Source organism: Sceloporus undulatus, chromosome 3, assembly GCF_019175285.1.
Source record: "Sceloporus undulatus isolate JIND9_A2432 ecotype Alabama chromosome 3, SceUnd_v1.1, whole genome shotgun sequence".
Classification (NCBI taxonomy): Eukaryota; Metazoa; Chordata; class Lepidosauria; order Squamata; family Phrynosomatidae; genus Sceloporus; species Sceloporus undulatus.
Window position 1 is genome coordinate 225,135,541 of NC_056524.1, and position 17,635 is coordinate 225,153,175.

At 40.5% G+C, this 17,635-nt stretch overlaps 1 protein-coding gene across 3 annotated transcripts in view; it reads right to left on the reverse strand.

Moving 5' to 3' along the window:
* The window catches only part of LOC121925404 (glypican-5-like), a 715,763-nt gene that overhangs the window by 549,684 nt on the left and 148,444 nt on the right, over positions 1–17,635 (reverse strand). For 2 of the 3 annotated variants that reach the window (XM_042457518.1, XM_042457516.1), the window contains exon 2: positions 12,821–12,985. In XM_042457518.1, the coding sequence (XP_042313452.1) occupies positions 12,821–12,985 (165 nt within the window). The remainder of the gene's footprint in view (positions 1–12,820; positions 12,986–17,635) is intronic. The other variant, XM_042457517.1, reaches the window with a different exon arrangement.

Here is a 17,635-nt window from a genome sequence, read left to right on the forward strand (position 1 = left end):
GTCAACCAAGAAGGGCAAGGGTCAAGGGGGCAAGTCATCTTTTTCATGCATCCAAGGAGCTTGTCTACGTCCTCAGTACTCACAAACTCGAATTGATCCAGAATAACCTTGTTACCAGAGGCACTGGATACCTCTACTAAAGGTTCTGCTCAAAAATTGGCATCAAGATCAGCCCTTATCTGAGAGACTTTATCAGCAAAGAAGTTGTTAAAAGCATCGCAGCAGGCAATAGTTGGTTCAAGCAAAGGGTTCTGGGTGGCCGGGGTTTGGGTGTACTTGGATTTTCAAAATTATTTTGGTGCAAACATAGCAATATGAGATATGCAGAGATGTCCTCTTATGGAATGAACAGTGGCAAAAGAACAGGAAGCCGAGCAGTATAAAAGGTCAGTTCTGGCAATGGAGAGATATTAGTTGAGTTCACCAGGGGTCTATACTGGAACCCATGCTTTAAATTTCTACACAAAAGATGTAAATCTACAGCTAAGTAATGAAGTGGCCAAGTTTAATGATGCCACCAAATTATTTATACATATACAGAATTATGTGTTACTTATTGAACAGGGAGAATAAAAATGGATTGTGAAGATTAAAAATAGACTGTGAAAAGCTCAGAACACTTCTCTCCAAACCAGGAGAGTGGGAGGTAAAATGACAAATGAAATTCAATACAAACAATTGTAAAGTGAAGCATATTCTGGCTGCTGCACCTTAAAAAGGATGTTTAAAAACTGGAAAAGATACAGAAAAGAGCACACAAAATGGTCCAAGAGACTGAATCAACTCTCCTGTAAAGAAAGTCTGCAACAGTTGTGGTATGTGAAGGGACACATGATACAAGTGTCTAGAATTAAGCATGGTATGGAGAAAATAGATAGGGACACTCCCTCTTGCATAATAACTAATGCCAAGCACTGAAGCTGAGTGGCAGGAAACCCTTCACACAGTAGATAGTTAAAAATGTGGAATTCACTGCCAGAAGCAGCAGTTATGGTTAACAATTTGGACTGAATATTGGATACATTCATAGACGATGAGACCATCTATGGCTATTTATCAGGATGACCATATATTACCTCCAGTATGAAAAACAACATGTATATTGGTTGCTGTGGGACATGAGACAGAGGATGTACTTGTGCTTATGTCTGGTAAACCTCCCACAGCAACTGATGTGAACAAAATACTAGACTAGAGAGGTCTTTGGTCTAATCCACCAGGGTTCTCAGGTTTTCCAAACACTTCCATAGCACTGAGTATGAGTATGAAGTATCACTCATTTCCCAAAATGGAGAACAGAAGGAAGGAGAACATGCTGATTGCCACTACCATGACCAATCCCAAAAAGTACCTATAGTGGGCACTTCAGCAGGGAGACAGTTTTCACACATTTCTTTTACCAAGCTCCACTTCAGGTATTGCCAATTATACACATACCTGTACAATTTAAACCAGGAATTTTAGTTGTGCACTATCCTTTTCCCAAATGGAATGCTATTCCATGAAGTTTAGAAAGCTCAAAATTCCCATATCTTGATTAATAATTGGTTTGGCCTGTTCAAGTCTTTTTGTAGGAAATTCAAGATTCTGTTATTGTCAGTGTTTTCCTCAGCTTGAAAGACCCTGCCTGGGAAGACATCCTCTGACATTACTACCCCTCCTTCCACCTTGTTTTTTCTAATTTTCCAGTCAATGCTTGAAAATGTCACTTGGGGGATGGGGACACAACAATTCCTGAGATCTTGCAATCAAACTGGCCACTGTCTGGGCAACTGAAATCCAAATAAATAAGCAAAGAGTTGTAGTCCAAACAAGTAACTTTTTCTAGCTGTGCTTATATTCCTGAGAGGACAAATGGAGAGAAAACCAACCAATACTAGAGACTGGTGAAAGTTAAAAATTCATTCTAAATAAGAGGTTGGCCTCTGGTGAGTCCAACTTTTGCCACAGAATGGGCTGAATCATTTCATTTTTGGCCCAAATTACTAAACAGAAGTCACTTCTAGTTTGATTTTCTGGGGTTTGCTCAGACTGTGGGGTTATTTGGACCTAATCTCTATTCCTGTAGACATCTAGGATAAGCAAATAGGTACTTTCAGCTTTTTCACCCAAAATGGAAGAGGGGCTTTGGGGGCATACTAAAGAAATTGGGGACATTCTTTTCTCATCCTGCTCTCAGTCTGCATCATTCCCATAAAAGCTTTTGAGTATGCTTGGTGCATCCATTGTTGAGAGGAATTAAAGGGAACTCCAGCATGGCAAGAGAATTTGGGATGAGATCACACAGCATCCATTGCTCTTCTCTACGGCTGTTTTTCCTCCTCCTGTACAACTTTGTAAATGTGGGAAAGAGGTGAAGAAAAACTGGAAGCAGGCAGGGTCAGCTGGTACTGGCAGAAGGCTGGCACTGAGCCATTATGAGCTGGACTGAAAACTCAGAGGGTGGTTTGGCTCACCTCATCACAGCTTGGGTTTTGTGGACTGAGAAAGTTTATATTTCAGAATACACACAAGAAAATGTGCTGCCACCACTTGTAATATACAAGTGCTATTTTGAAGAAATTGATAATGAACCTAAAGGCGTGGAAGTAATTTCAGCACTGACATAAGTCTAGTTCTGTTCAGCATGTCAGTGACAAGCGGCACCTTTGCTGTGGCTGCCAGTCTGTACAGCCACAAGTAAAAAGCATACCAAATATAAAAAAATATTTTTAGAATGCAACTGATTTATTAAGTGTTTGCCCTAGCAATGGTCTGCTAATATTGCAAATCTTTTTATAAAATGGAGAATTCAGCAGCAACACTAAGCCTTACCACATGTATGAAATGGGCACTAGTCCAAAAACAACAATACCGATGTGCAGATGTGATGTATTTAATGTAGCCATGTATACTAATCATTATATGTGACTCTGGCAGCTGTTAAAATTGTCCCATTTCAGCCCTAATGGCAAAAGGATTGAAATAGTTTTAAAGCTGTATTTTAAAGGATAAGCCCTTATAGTCAAAGTATTTTAAAAGGTGTTTGTAGGTCCACATTATTCTAAGAAAAGTATTATGTTAAACTGTTTTAATGGCAGTCTGCTGGCAATTGTGCCTTCCTTTAAAGTTTTAAGCCAATACCTAATTCTTGTAATTAACACTCTCACAAGACACTCCTAAGAGCACTACCCTTGAGTCATTTAAGAAGGACAGAGGAGAATTGCAAGAATCAGTGTAGTGGCTAACTATGATTACTCACATAGGAATTTCATACAGAGGCAAATGTCTGTTTCTTTTTCACTTAGGGTGAATTCTCAAGATGCTAAGTATGGAGCTCATACAAACATCAGTACCAGCCAACAAATTAAGCCAACAATGAGAAACAAATGCAACAGTGAAAATCCTAATGTCAAACTAATGTTTGTTTTCAGAATTCTATAATCTTGGTCAAGGATTCATTTTTACTTCTAGATGCACACAGTAATAGTTTAGCAACCTTTCACGAAGCAAACAATTCTGACAATGAAATAACTTGTTAGCTAATAATACAGACAGTGCAGAACGCCATACTCGCGCCAAAACTAGCCTGGGGAGCGTGCAGGAACCACATGCTCCCCAGTCCTAGTTCTTATGGATGGCACCATTTTGAAGGCACACCGTCCATACTCAGCATGGGACAATGGAGTCATGCACGCACCGTCTCCATCGGACTGGAGCGTGCATCACGTCATTGTCCTGCTGGAGGGTGGTAGTGGTGCCCTGTCTGCAGAGCAGAAAGGAGCTCCAAAACGGAGCTCCTTTTGGGCACATGCTTCGTTCCCGCAGCAAATAGAAAATTTTGTTTACTTTAAGGGTTTCTTTGGCTACCAGTCCTGAGGAATAGCAAAATGCAAATGGGAAACCATTCAGAGTCAAGGACTTTCCCAGCAGATAATGATCACCAATTAGCAGACACTAATCCTCCTTTGCATTAGCCTCCCAGCCTGAAGCCGGCCATCAGCACAGAACAATACACATGCAAATCACTTCTGCATTCCCAGGCTCACACAGTACATATACACCCAACTTTTTCCAGGCAAAGAATTCTCTGAAGATGCCAGCCACAGATGCTGGCGAAACGTCAGGAAGAAAAATTTCTAGAGAAAGGCCACATAGCCTGAAAAACCCACAAAAAAACATGGATGCCGGCCATGAAAGCCTTCGACTTCACAATATGCAGAGAGTTTGCCTTCCCACCTATGTGTGAGATGCATTATACTTCTTTTTAAATTACATCAGTCGTAAACTTGCAGGTATATCAACACATGCAAGCTTTATATATGTCCTCCTTTGTCTTCTTTTAGTTAACCTGGTAGGTAACAGGCTGAGCTTATACTTGTTGGAACTTAGAGGTGAACTTAAAGACACTCATTTCAAGTCAACTTGTTTTCAGTCTTTCTTTCTTAATTCCATGGTGCCTGAGAAAACCAATTCCCATGTCCTAAACAGCACCACTGTTCATCTTCTGCCCTCATGTCTTGACAAAAAATGGAGAAGTACAGACAGGCGGATAGAAGCAGCCCCTGTAAGCCCCGCATCTGTGCTGCAGCATCTGCATGATGCAGCACAGACACACCGTCCAAAAGGAGCCACTTTAGGTGGCTCCTTTTTTGCGCTGTCATAAGGGCTGCGATGCAGCCCTATGACACCTCTTCCACCCAGAGGTGTGTGAGCACTCGGGCGTCCTTACGTCACAAGGCTGCACACGATGTGTACAGGGCCACAGCCTTGTGATGTAATGCCACCGATATTAGGGCTCGGCGCATATGGATACTGCCGTATTGAGTCCTAATATTGGCACAAACGGCTCGTCTGTACTGGGCCTATATCTTCTTGAGACACATGAAAAGTGCCAAATCTGCTTTCTCCCTCTTCTTATCTAGGGAAATACAACAAGGAGAGGGCAAGTAGGTAGTCTCACATCCTCATCCCTTTTAAAAGCCATCTTACACAAAGAGCATCCCTGTGACTATGTACTCATTTTAATTTGTGAGCTACCTTCAGTCCATTTTGGGGAAATGTTGGCCATAAATAAAGAGAACTAAAAGAAGAATGGGGAACAATCACCAGGAAGCTACTACATGAGGCAGTCACTTCACTCTGCTTAATGTTAGGGCCAATCATGAATTCCCCCTCCCATTAACACTCATCTTGTTGTCAACACTTTTTCACCCTTCCTTGACAAATGCAAGATATCATAACATCCACATGTCTCTCCTTGCCTGAGGCTGTGTTTTGAGACAGGTGGGTACAGTGCCCCTTTCAGCTGCAAGCTGCTCATTATGAGCAAGCTGCTCAATTTAGGATTAATACCAATTTTATACATCCCAGATGTAATATAAACTACACCTGGGCCTTGCCACCTTGGGAGAAATGAAATGTTGCTTACTTATGTAATTCCTGTTCTCAGCTGGCAAGGGGAGGAAGTCACCCTGCCCTATCTTCTGTGCTAGACAGCTAAGTTATGAGATCCAGAAAATTATTATGTTCCCAGCTCCTTGGGAAATTTTTTTTCAACTGTCCTCCTTTGTATTTCTCCTAAGTATTGTTTTCAGAAACATGTTGGAAAGTTTAAAAGGATTGGGAGATCTAGAAAAGTTGGGTAATCACTCTTAGCATTTTATCCTGCTATTCTAGTTATGATGAGAACTTTCTTACCACTTCCTAACATATGAATTGACTAGGAAGCAATGTTTCCTTAATAAAATGGAACCCTCAATTCCTTGAGAATAAGAAGAGTATCCTGAAACAAGGATAGAAAGAATATTAGTAATTATTTATTCCTACATTGAAAAAGTAAAAAGTATGGTTCCCCATCTCTTGAGAGTGGGGGTTCTTGGTTGCTTACCAGCAACTCTGTATCTGTTTAGAGCAGGGGTAGGCAAGCTTTTTGAGCCGGGGGCCAGATTGCTGTCCCTCAGACAACTGGGGGGCCGAAGCCAAAAATTAAATAATTAAATATTTTTTGTAAAAATTAATTAAATAAATAAACTGGGACAAATGTAGGACAAATTTTTCAAATGGAGGACACTTTTTTATAAAAATGGAGGACATGCAAAAAAAATTGCTGATTTTAAAAAAATGTTAATATAAATGCATGTTTCGGAGGCTTCTATAGACAATTGCCCCCCTTGCCCGCCACTTGCCCCCCTCCTCTTGATAGGCCAAAGGCCCCACGCCCTCACGCGAGAGGCCAAAGGCTCCGGTGGCAATCGGCGGCAAGACCAGGCGGGGACTGGTCCCAAGGCCTTGCTGGGCCGCATCCGGCCCGCGGGCCGCAGGTTGCCTACCCCTGGTTTAGAGGTCTCTCTCAATTGTGGTCTCATCCTATGATCAGTAGTTTTAGGCAGACTTAGTGTAAACACTCCCCTCAAGCATTTTTAAATCTTGCATTCTCAAGCTCTTAAATAGCTTTTGAGCAATTTATTATAATGGACAAATGGTAGACATAAAAATATACACTCCCCTTAGGGAAGAACATAGACTTTTCAGTGTCTAGGCACATTACTTATTTCATGCAAGGCATCAACCTTTACATCTTCATCGCCCTCTTTCAGGTTCATCTTAGCAACATTCACTAAGAAATATTACATAGTCATTAGGAATTCAATTTTTATATCCTCTGCTTAATATCTTCTCTAGCAGACATTTCTGCACTAAATTCATAAATGAACTTAACATCTATGTATATAGGCATTGCTATACGTGTGTGTGTGTGTGTGTGTGTGTGTGTGTGTGTATCAGGCCACTATGGGAGATGATAATCTTCCATGGGCATTGCAACCCATTGCTGCATCCATTATAATTATAGCAGGCATATTATTATTAATATTATTATTATTATTATTATTATTAAAGTTCATTTATATAAGTTTATATAGCGCTGTAAGTTTTGAACAGTGATTTACGTAATCATCAAAACAAGAATGCAGCATACAATCTACAATCAAAAGCAGTGAAAATTATCAAATAACAGAATCATTAAATAACTAAAACAGTAAACTATAAAAGCAATACACACACTTATCTAACTATCAAGAGTAGGCTGTAAACTGGAAAGCTTCCTGAAACAAAATCATCTTTAATTTGGACTAAAAGTTTACTAAAGAAGTAATTGTCTACAAATGTTTGGGAAGATGATTCCAGCTGTGAGGAGCAGCAAGGGAGAAAGGGCAAATTCAAGTCAGGGATGAGGAAAGCCTTGGCTGGGTCAGGAGCTCTTAGACCATGGAACAAGCCCTGAGCCCATGGGCCAAACCATACAGGGCTTTAAAGGTTAAAAGAAGGAGGTCATAATCAATCCTAAAGGGAATAGGGAGCTAATGAAGAGATGGGATCATAGTGACAAGCTGAAAAGATAATCCTGGCAGCAGAATGTTGAACAGAAATTGAGGGGCTGAAGTGGAATAGAGGAAGTGCCATCAACAGAAGGTTGCAGTAGCTGAGGTGAGAAATGATGAGGGCATGAACCAAAGTACATGTATTGGCAGTAGATGCTGAAAGAAAAGGTCTGATTTTAGCTAAACTTTAAAGAAAAAATTGATGTGACTTGGCTGTAGCCTGGATCTGAGGAGTAAATGATAAAGAGAAATCAAAAACAATGTCAAGGCTACTTGCTCCCTTCACGGGGTGAATATGTTAACTGTAATTGAAAATGAATATTGCAAAGACAGATTAGGTGGAAAAATTCAGTTTGGGCCATGTTAAGTTTCAGATGTTGATGAAGCATCCAAGCAAAAACAGCCAAGAGACATGATGAAACTCTCTGTTCAGTGTTTACGGAGAGTTCTGAAGTAGAAAAGTACAATTGGGCATCATTGGTGTATAAATGGTGGTATTGGAAACCATAGGTGCTGATAAGGTTACCCAAGGACTTAGTATAGAGGGAAAACAACAATGGGCCCAAAACAGAGCCCTGTGGGACTCCAACTGATAATGGAATAGGAGTAGAGACCTGGCTTCCAATAGCCACAGCAAATGACCTATCTGAAAACTATAATCTAAACCAGCTGAGGACCGAGTCAGTAAATCCTAGGTCTTGGAGCAACTCCACCAAAAGACTATGATCAACAGTATCAAAAGCAGCAGAAAGACCGAGAAGAACAAGAACAGAGTATAGGCCTTTCAACTTGGCCAAATGGAGATCATCTGTGATCTTCATAAGAGCCGTCTCTGTAGAGTACAAAGGACGAAAACCAGACAGAAATAGAGCTAGTAGAGAGCAAGTCGAGACAGCAAAAGTAGACTATATGTTCTTAGAGAAGAAGGGCAGGAGTGAATGAGGGCAGTAGAGAGAGAGAATGGATCAAGTAAGGGCTTCATGAGGATAGTAAAGACCAACACATGCTTAAATGCAGAGAGAAAGGAACCAGTGGTAAGAGAAAGATTAATAATGTGAAGAAGAGAAGGCAGGATAGCAAGGGCAACAGCAATTAGAAAATGAGGAATCAGATCAAGAGAACAGGCTGATGGATTGGAAGAGTTCAACAACGTAGACAATTTGTTCAGCAAAACAGGAGAAAATGTGGAAAATTGTATTGATATAGAAGGTACTGTAACAACAGAAGAATCAGAAGCCACAAGATTAGAATGAATAGTTTGAATCTTGGTATTGAAATAAATTGCAAAGTCATTAGGAGAAAATGACAAAGGTGGAGAGGAAGGCTTTAGAAAGGAATTAAAAGTAAAAAAAAGATGCTGAGGCTGCCGCTCATTAGTCTTAATCAATGATATGCAATATTTCTGTTTAGCCATAGAAATAACACATGAGAAAGAATGAATGAATAAAATCAGCCCATTCCTTAGTCTTTTTCCATAGACACTCGGCTGCCCAGGAACAAGAACGGAGATACCAAGTGATAGGAGTGAGCCAGGGCTGTGGTTTTCTAGAAGAGGCCCCATGTGTTGATAGAGGGGGCAAAACTGTCAGAGTTGTGGATAAAGGTGAATTAAGTAAAGAGACAGCTGGATCCACAGAGTCACCAAAGTTTATAGAGAATAGGGAAGTGTCCAGTGCTTGGCCAAATGTCTCAAGATTAACAGAATGTAGCTCTCGAAAAGAACGTATTCAGATAAGGACTCTCTCATTATTATAGCCTATTTGAGAAAATATGTTCTCCCTTCCTTTTTTTTACCAGAATTATCAGACAGCAACAGCTTTATCTAAATTAAACTACTGCAAACAGCCAGGTATGGTGAAGCCTGTGTAACTGTCTGATTCTCACTTCTTAAGGCCTTGCTTTATAGTATTTTCAGCCTCTGTCCAATCATCAGAGGGATATTCACTAGCTTTTGGGAATACAAACAGTTATCTTCCCCTCCAGTCAGAGATGACATCTTATTGTCCCTTTATCAGTGACCAATCACTTGCAAGCATATGAGCCAGTTTGCAGTGGTTAAATGCCTGTACTGCAGCCACTCACTCAAAACCATAAGATTGGGGGTTCAAGACCAGCAAAGGGGCTCAAGCTTGACTCAGGCTTGCATCCTTCTGAGGTCGCTAAAATGAGTACCCAGACTGTTGGGGGCAAATTAGCTTACAGTTGTAAACCGCTTAGACACTGCTTAGGCGGTATGAAGCAGTATATAAATGAAGCTTGTTTTGTTTGTTTGTTTGTTTGTTTGATGTAGTGGTTTGACTGTTGGACCACAACTCTGGAGACCAGGGCTCTATTCCCTACTCAGCCATAAAACCACTGGCCAAGTCACTCTCTCAGCCTCAGGAGGAGGCAATGGCAAACCTCTTCTGAACAAATCTTGTCAAGAAAACCCCATGATAGGTTAACCTTAGGGTAGCCATAAGTTGGAAACAACTTTAAGGCACACAACAACAACAGCAGTGCAATCAAACAAAAAAGAGCTCTACCTATTGTAAATTACTTATGCATGCTGTGATTTCATTACTCATATGGGTCTGACTGAACCCCAGATCTCTGAAATCTAACAGGATGCAGGTCAAAACAATAATCTGAGATATTCTCCTGATAATAGGAGAGGTGTATAGAAAAAAGATAAAGAGAATATTAAACAAAATTGAGGGAACATAGAAAGCACTGAAATACAATATCCTCATTAAAATGAATGCTCCATGGTATGTTCCACAAAAAGAGGGGAGAGCCATCAGTGACTCATTTATTACTGAAAATATTGCATATTGTTCAGGTTTTGAGCTAATTTGATATTCAGTCCAATCTTCAATGGTTCCACCAGCAAAAGCCTCATGAAAAAGCGAATGAAGCTTATGTCAGCTGGTCCATCTGAGGCATGCAGCCTTTAATGTTTTATAATGATGCCACACAACAATAAACCAAACTCAATGCAGGGAAAACGACTTGAGGATAAAAAGAAAAACGAAGGATCCCCCGCTTGAGCAAGAGAATGTCGATACAGTGTCATCTGAAGAAAGGAATTAGAGAGCCTTTTGAAAGCTAAACAAACCAAGTGAACAAATGAGCCTTTGAGGATTTAAGAAGGCAAGGCTGAAACTCTGGCATGTTCTCACCTCAGGTGGACAAAGCAAGTTTATAACCATTTACAATACAATAATTTAGATGGCCATTTCTGGAAAACGCTTGTAAATTCAGGCTACTTTGAAATGTCTAATGACTGATTTCACTCAGTCAAGCAATAAAGCTGCTCGACTGACCTCAAGGTCTGACAGGTTAATCTATTCTGACCTTTGCTTTATTCTATAATGATGCTGAAAGATCACTTGAATAACTCACTGTCATTCAACAATAGCTCCATATTTCCCCTTAGGCACAGCAGAGGGTTCAAATGTGACTTGGTGCCACATTTTAAAAACCATGTGGGATACTAAGGTTGTTTCTTCAAGACTGTGAAATAAAACAAATTGCTTCCTCCTCCTTGGCCCTGCCCTCCTTTCCTTTCTTCTCCCCATTGCTTTTCTGGTTAAAATAGCAAAATGTTTCCACCATTCAAATCACAACTTATTCTCTTTCTCCCTCTCCTGCCCCGTTCTCACTCTTGTACACACACACACAGAGAGAGAGAGAGAGAGAGAGAGAGAGAGTGGACCCTTGTTATACGCTGGGGTTTGGTTCCAAGATCCCCCATGTATAACAAAATTCATAGATACTCAAGTCCCATTAAATGTAATGAAATAGCAAAATGGTGACCCTTATAAAAAATGGAAAATCAAGGTTTGATATTTGAAATTTATACTTTTTTTGAACATTTTCAAACCGTGGATGCTTGAATCCGTGTATAAATAATCTGTGTATAAGAAGGGCTGAGTGTGTGTGTGCGCGCGCGCACACACACACACACACACACACACACACGGGGGGGACAGGTGTTATCTTCATGTGCTCTACTACTAGACTTACGTGAAGTAGATTGGCACTTGGTAATGTCTAACAGGAATAAAAAAAATGATTGTTTGTTTAACACAGTTGCTAAAACAGTCCACATGTTTTCACAGTGGTGTACAATAAGTTAATTCTGTGTGTACTACAATCCAAACAAATACTTTAATTAAACTGCCCAGAAGATATTAGTCAGGAAACATTTGTGTGAACAGAGGGGGCCTCCAGCAAAGACCCACAAGGGCATAGCTGCAAGGGAGAAAGGAACAGAATTACACCCACTCACACCATGTGACTGCCTGAGAAGTAGAACTGCAGCAGAAGAGACCTCTTGTACAAAGGCAGTAATGGAATAGCAGAGAGATTGAGAGTCTATTGTTGGATTTTGCCTATCAATGAAAAGATATGCTACAGTAATGAATGGAATGCAAGGCGGCAGCAAAATGGATATGATGTCATGTGATAAGTACCAGCGAGCTCTGCACTGTCAGTGATTTTCATAAAAACAAACTGCAAGGCACATAGGAAGGTTAAGCACATACTTTTATAGATACATTTAAAATGGAGAAGCTGCTTTTATGCATGATTCTCTGATCCAATATAAATTTGGCAAATATAATACCCATGTAAAGGGGTATTAAGCCTCGAAATTTAATCCAGTTGTGACAGAGCGTTATAGCCATTTCTCTGTTTTCTATGATAGTGAATCAAAGGCCAGAACTTTCTGATTTCTGAATCTTTATTTTGGTTCAGGACCCAAACTGAAGCAGATGGGTTTCCAATCAGTCCATGCAGAAGTAAGCCATTGTGGTAAGGGGAATCTGATTTGGATCAGAACAAAACCTAGAGGTCTGTGGCCATCAGATCGATTAACTACTGTGCCTCATAATAACCAAATATGCAAGAGAAAATATGCATCATGAAAGAGAGATGGACCCTGAATATCATAGGCTGAGATCAAACAGCAGCAAGACTGTTATTTTACGTATTCTGCTTAAAAGCTACAAGAAAGCAGATGGCAGGATAGAATGGGTCAAGCACATGGTATCCTGCCCTGAGTCCTGCCCTGGGTCCTGCCCTGGGCTGGAGCAGTGACAGCTAGTTGTTTATCCATCTGCCTGCCCAGCTGCCACTACACCATGGACTTGCTATTGCTTTGCGCCCCATGCCTGCCTCCACAGTTGTGTCTGCTAAGAAGACCCTCATCATGGCCTGTAACCTTTTTAGATCCGTTTAAGGCCCCTTTCAGCCAGGATCAAGCCAGATTCACCAGATCTGCATCTGGTCTGCCTGATCCCACTCCAGGGCTAATGGCCTGCATTGTCTGGAAAGGACAACACAAAGCCAGGGCTGAGACTTTTTGCCAATGCATACAGGCCCTTAAATGGACAATGGGCTGAACCAGCAGGCATGCTCTTATGAGTTTATGAGCATGAGGAAAATTGCCTTCATAATTTTGTCAGCGTTCCTACCTTGAAAAGCTGTGATGTGACCAACAATCATATATTTTAGTTCAAAATTTAGAGTCTGAATATTCTCCATCCTCTCTCTCCGAACAGCTGCTTGATAGCTTTCTTCCATCTTCTTAGTGCAACAAGTGGGTGCTCTCTGTTGGCAGATTTGTAAACTGGAATCTGCTGCCAAAAGAAAAAGGAGAGAGAGAGATATCTTTTTACAAAAACTTATTTAGTAACATCCTCAATAAATACCATCAAATACATTTCTTACAAGCAAAGTAATGGCCTGGCATGATATACTGGAAAAGATTCAACTCATAAGGAATAAATGTTCAAACTGATTGTACACCTCAAGGGCACAACTTCTGACGACAATTTGACTCTGCCTCAGATAAATTAAGAGAATCCCACATTATTCAGGATCAGTTTTACTGGTGTTTAAAATGGAGCCTGTTTCAGGTACATACATTGTATTTGTTCAGTACAACAGAGATATAATCAACATTATGTTTAGCACTTTAATTTCCAATGTATATGCCTATATCACACAGAGACTTTTGATCTGGCAAAATTACCCCTTAGATGATAGGGGAGTTGAAGGGAAGAAAACACAGTGAAATGCAGGATGATGAGAGATGTACGTTGGTGTTTTTGTGGAACAAAATGTTGTTAAGGTATGCTCTTGTTTAAAAAGGCTTTTATTCATCTTGCTGACATGTTTAGGGAAAAAACCTTCTTCGTGAGCTGCTTCTTCTGTTTCTCCTTTTCTGTAGCCAGAGCTTCTAGTGTTGAATCCAATCACTCCTTAGCATGTGTTGAAATGATCATGCAGCTACTCCCACATATCTTTAGTTTTCAGAAATATTTTAAAGATACATGCATTTTGATTTGGCCTCCAGGATTTGGGACAGGCCTCTTGTTCTACCAACAGCAGCACAACAGTCCTTGTACAGCCAACATTATAGCAAAGGTAGAGGCTTCCATTGTTCCAGAAAATGTACTGGGCCCTTCAGACATTTGTCAGGTCAGCAGCCTCAGACTCTGTGATTTTAGGGACATCAGAAAGGGGGGCAAACATTATGATGTCACAGAGGAAGGGCAACTGTGACGTTCCCTTATGATGTCAGAGAGGCAACCCCCTGTGTAAAAACTGAAAATATGTACGTGCATGTGTGTACATGCACACCATCTCTTCAGCTATTATGTACTGTACAATATAAGGATGAGTAGAACAAGTGGAAACACTCTCACAGTGGTGCCAGTTGGGAGTGAGGAGCCATCAAAGACACACACAAGAAACACTCTCCAGTGTTTTTCACACAGATTTTTTTCCTCAGCACAGCAGTTCCCTAAGACTTCAGCCAGCACCTTGATATCTGGCAGACTTCATTATTTTGGCCCCTCTCATAATAGTGGAATTTGCTTACTGGTTTTTGTTTTTTAACACTAAGCACAGTGCCAAAAAGTGTACCTATGAGCTGCTAGTTCTTACTGGCATCAAAACTGAAATGCTAGTGAAATTTGTTAGAGCAAAGCATCTTGCTCCTTATCCACATGGGTTACCCATTTCATAGGTAAAATTCATATTCTTCAACATATATGCCTTAAATTCAAGTGGTAGGTATCACTGTGAACTGTGATTATAGATTAAAATTTTCCCTTTCAGTCTACAAAATCTGCTGTGTGCTCTTTCTAGGTCTAATACAAGGTGGACAACTTATGGTCCTTTAAGTGTTACCTTTTTAAAGTGTTGTTGGACTGCAATTCCCATCAGTCCTAGCTGGGGTAGCTAAATGTGAACGATGATGTGAATTGCAGTCCAATGTTGCTTACTCCAACATGACAGCTCATATTGGAACCCTTTGCCTGAAAACATGACATTTCTGTAGTTGTTGCTAACTGCATATCATGCATTGAGTTTCAGACAACCACTTTTGTTGGAGAAACAGTTAATCTTCACAAGGAAAATCGGGGAGTTGTGGGGGGGGGGGGTGGAATCAACAGTACTGCTAAGATTCCTTGCTCCATTGAATTCCTGAACAAAGACACAGAAAGTTGAGGTGAATGTCTTCAGATACAGAGGCAAAGGGCTGTAAAGATTATGCTTAAATAAAACAGCTCAAATCCTCTGCTTGCCAGGCACTGCCTCACAAAACAGAGAGCATTTAAAGACAAAAAAGAAAGCAAGCCACATTCCCACCGTGATGCCTATAACTCAGTACAAGTATCATACTGTGATCTTGGAAATTTCCCATTCTTCAATATTAGCTTTGGGACAGAATCTTTAATTACAAAAGTCTAATCTAAGCTTTTCTTTCCTTCCCCCCACCTACTTAATGTTCCTGGCTGCTGATAGTGATGGTTATTACAGTCTTAAAAACCTTTAATAGCTGTAAAAAGAGCATAATAAATTGTTTGCCATCATAGTTTAATGCAAAATCTAGCCCCTCATCAAATAGGGTATAGATCTAGGGGGGGGGGGGGGGGGGGGGAGTCCAGACCGCAGGGCAACTGAATGGTGCATTTACCACTGCAAAGAAATGTGTGTCAGATTTCAAGCATTCATTTGCAGGGGTACATCTGTGCACCAACTTCCCAAACTGCTGGGTCAATGCATCTAATGATCCACTTTTTTGCAGATCTTTCATTTGAAGGGAGTATAAATGAAACTAACCAAAACAGTGGTGCTGCCAATATGAACAATGACTTTCACAATGATAACTTTCCCAAAGTAGACTCCCATTTCATTATGAACCACCTCTCTCTCTCTCTCTTACACACACACACACACACACACACACCTCAACACACCTCAACACACAATCAGTCAGCCCAAATAAGCAATTGCTAGGAAATGTAGTTACACGGAGTACTCAGAATATCAGCTAGATTTTTGTACTGTGGTTCAGGAGTGAGCATTAGAAGCTTCTAGCAGAGAATTCCAAATATCTCAATAGAGTAAAAATTTTAAGATTCTATAGGCTGGAGTTATGGCTATGTAGTGTAAACCAATAATGTATTCAAGTCTTTTACCCCAAGTCCCAAGTCAAGTCTCAAGTGTCTACCTTCAAGTCTCAAATCATGTTTCAAGTCCTTGAAATTGGGAAGCAGACAGGCCAAAAGGAGCACTGAGAGACCACTCTGGTCCCGACTGATCTGGGATCATGGTGACCAGATGGCCCACTCCTGAAGTGGGCCAATGCTGTGTTCCCAAATGGGCTGCTGGCAGGATCAGCTTTTTGCCGCTCCTTTTTCCGGCAGTGATGGGCTACCTTAGCCAGTCTCAGAGTGGTTTCTGGAAGCTTCAGAGGTATGTGTCATCTAAATGTCATGTCCCTGAAGTGGCCAGAAGTCACCTTATTTGGCCTGTCTGTTTTGAGTCATACTTTCAAGTCAGGTCTCAAGTTGCATCTGTAGTCTGGGAGCCAATTTTAACAAAACGAAAAGGTGGTGGTGGTGATGTGTGTATTGGTGGTTGGAGTTTTAATAACTAGGCAATCAAGATGTGCACAAAGATGGGCAAAAAAAATCTCACTGGGGAACAGCAAAAGGCTACTGAGTAGACTTCAAGCCCATTGCCTGTCTTGTTTGCTGTTTCAGCTGAAGTTAGTCTAGCAAGTTAGTTGCTAAAAATATACAAGTCTTGAGTTGAGTCAAGTCAGTGTATCAATTTTTGCAGAGTCAAGTCCAAATCAAGTCACCGAAGCAACTTGAGTACAAGTCAGTCAATTCAAGTCTACATCATGGGTGTAAACACACTTAATATCAACACTGAAAATTCCACACAGTCATATTAAAAATCTTCTATCAAGTTTTTTTTTTAATGCTACAAGAAATGTATTGTAATTAACCTTTTAGGTTATTCTTTCACTGGAAACCAGTTACTGGAATATAAGGACCTTTTTTTATCCCAGTCATATCACCAGTCTATCTAGTTATCAGACGGTCTGACAATTGCTCTCCTGGTCTAGATATTATATTCTTTCACATGTCTAGATATTATATTCAGAACCTTCTGCTTGTAAAACACATGGTCAGTAACTGACCTACAACCACAAGCATCCCTTCTTCTCTTCATATGAGATTGGTTCACCTGTAGGTTTGAGAACTTGTCCGAGGTGCATGTGTCATACACTTGTGATCTCTTCTGAGAGTGGTTTTAACAAAAACAACATCTGAAAGGCTGGTCTTCATCAGAACTAGACAAGTTACATGTTTCATAACAATCTGTGATTTTTTGTTGCTGTGAGCCATTAGAACTGAAGTCAGAGACTGAAAAATTAATGCAAAGATAAATTTATTGCTAAATTGCTAAAGTTGCTAAAGGAGATAATTGTGGTTGCTGCTGTTACACTTGCCAGTGTTTTTTTTTAAAAAAAAGCAGAATCACTTTATTCATTTTCTCAACAAACCATTGGCCTGTAGTACAAAATATATCCCCTCCATCTCCATCCCCTCATTGGTACCTCAGCATCCACAAAAGGGCACAAGGTAGTTGCATATGCCAGTACTTGAACCATGAGGCCACATGTCCATAATTAGAAAAGTAACTAAAAAGTTCCAGTAACACTATGTAAAATGTAGTACTCTGCTCCTTCCCTAATTTACAAAGATAAAGGAATTTAGTGATACTTCTGTTATTGGGTAAAGGAATTAATAACAGGTAGCTAGTCACTTGTCAGAGCCAGTGTGGTGTAACAGTCTGAGCATTGGATTGGATACTGGGAGATCAGGGTTCAGATCCCCACTTGGCCATCAAAAGCCACTGGGTAATCTTATAGATTTTGTAAGTCGCACTCTCTCACCCTCAGAGGAAGGTAAAGGCAAACC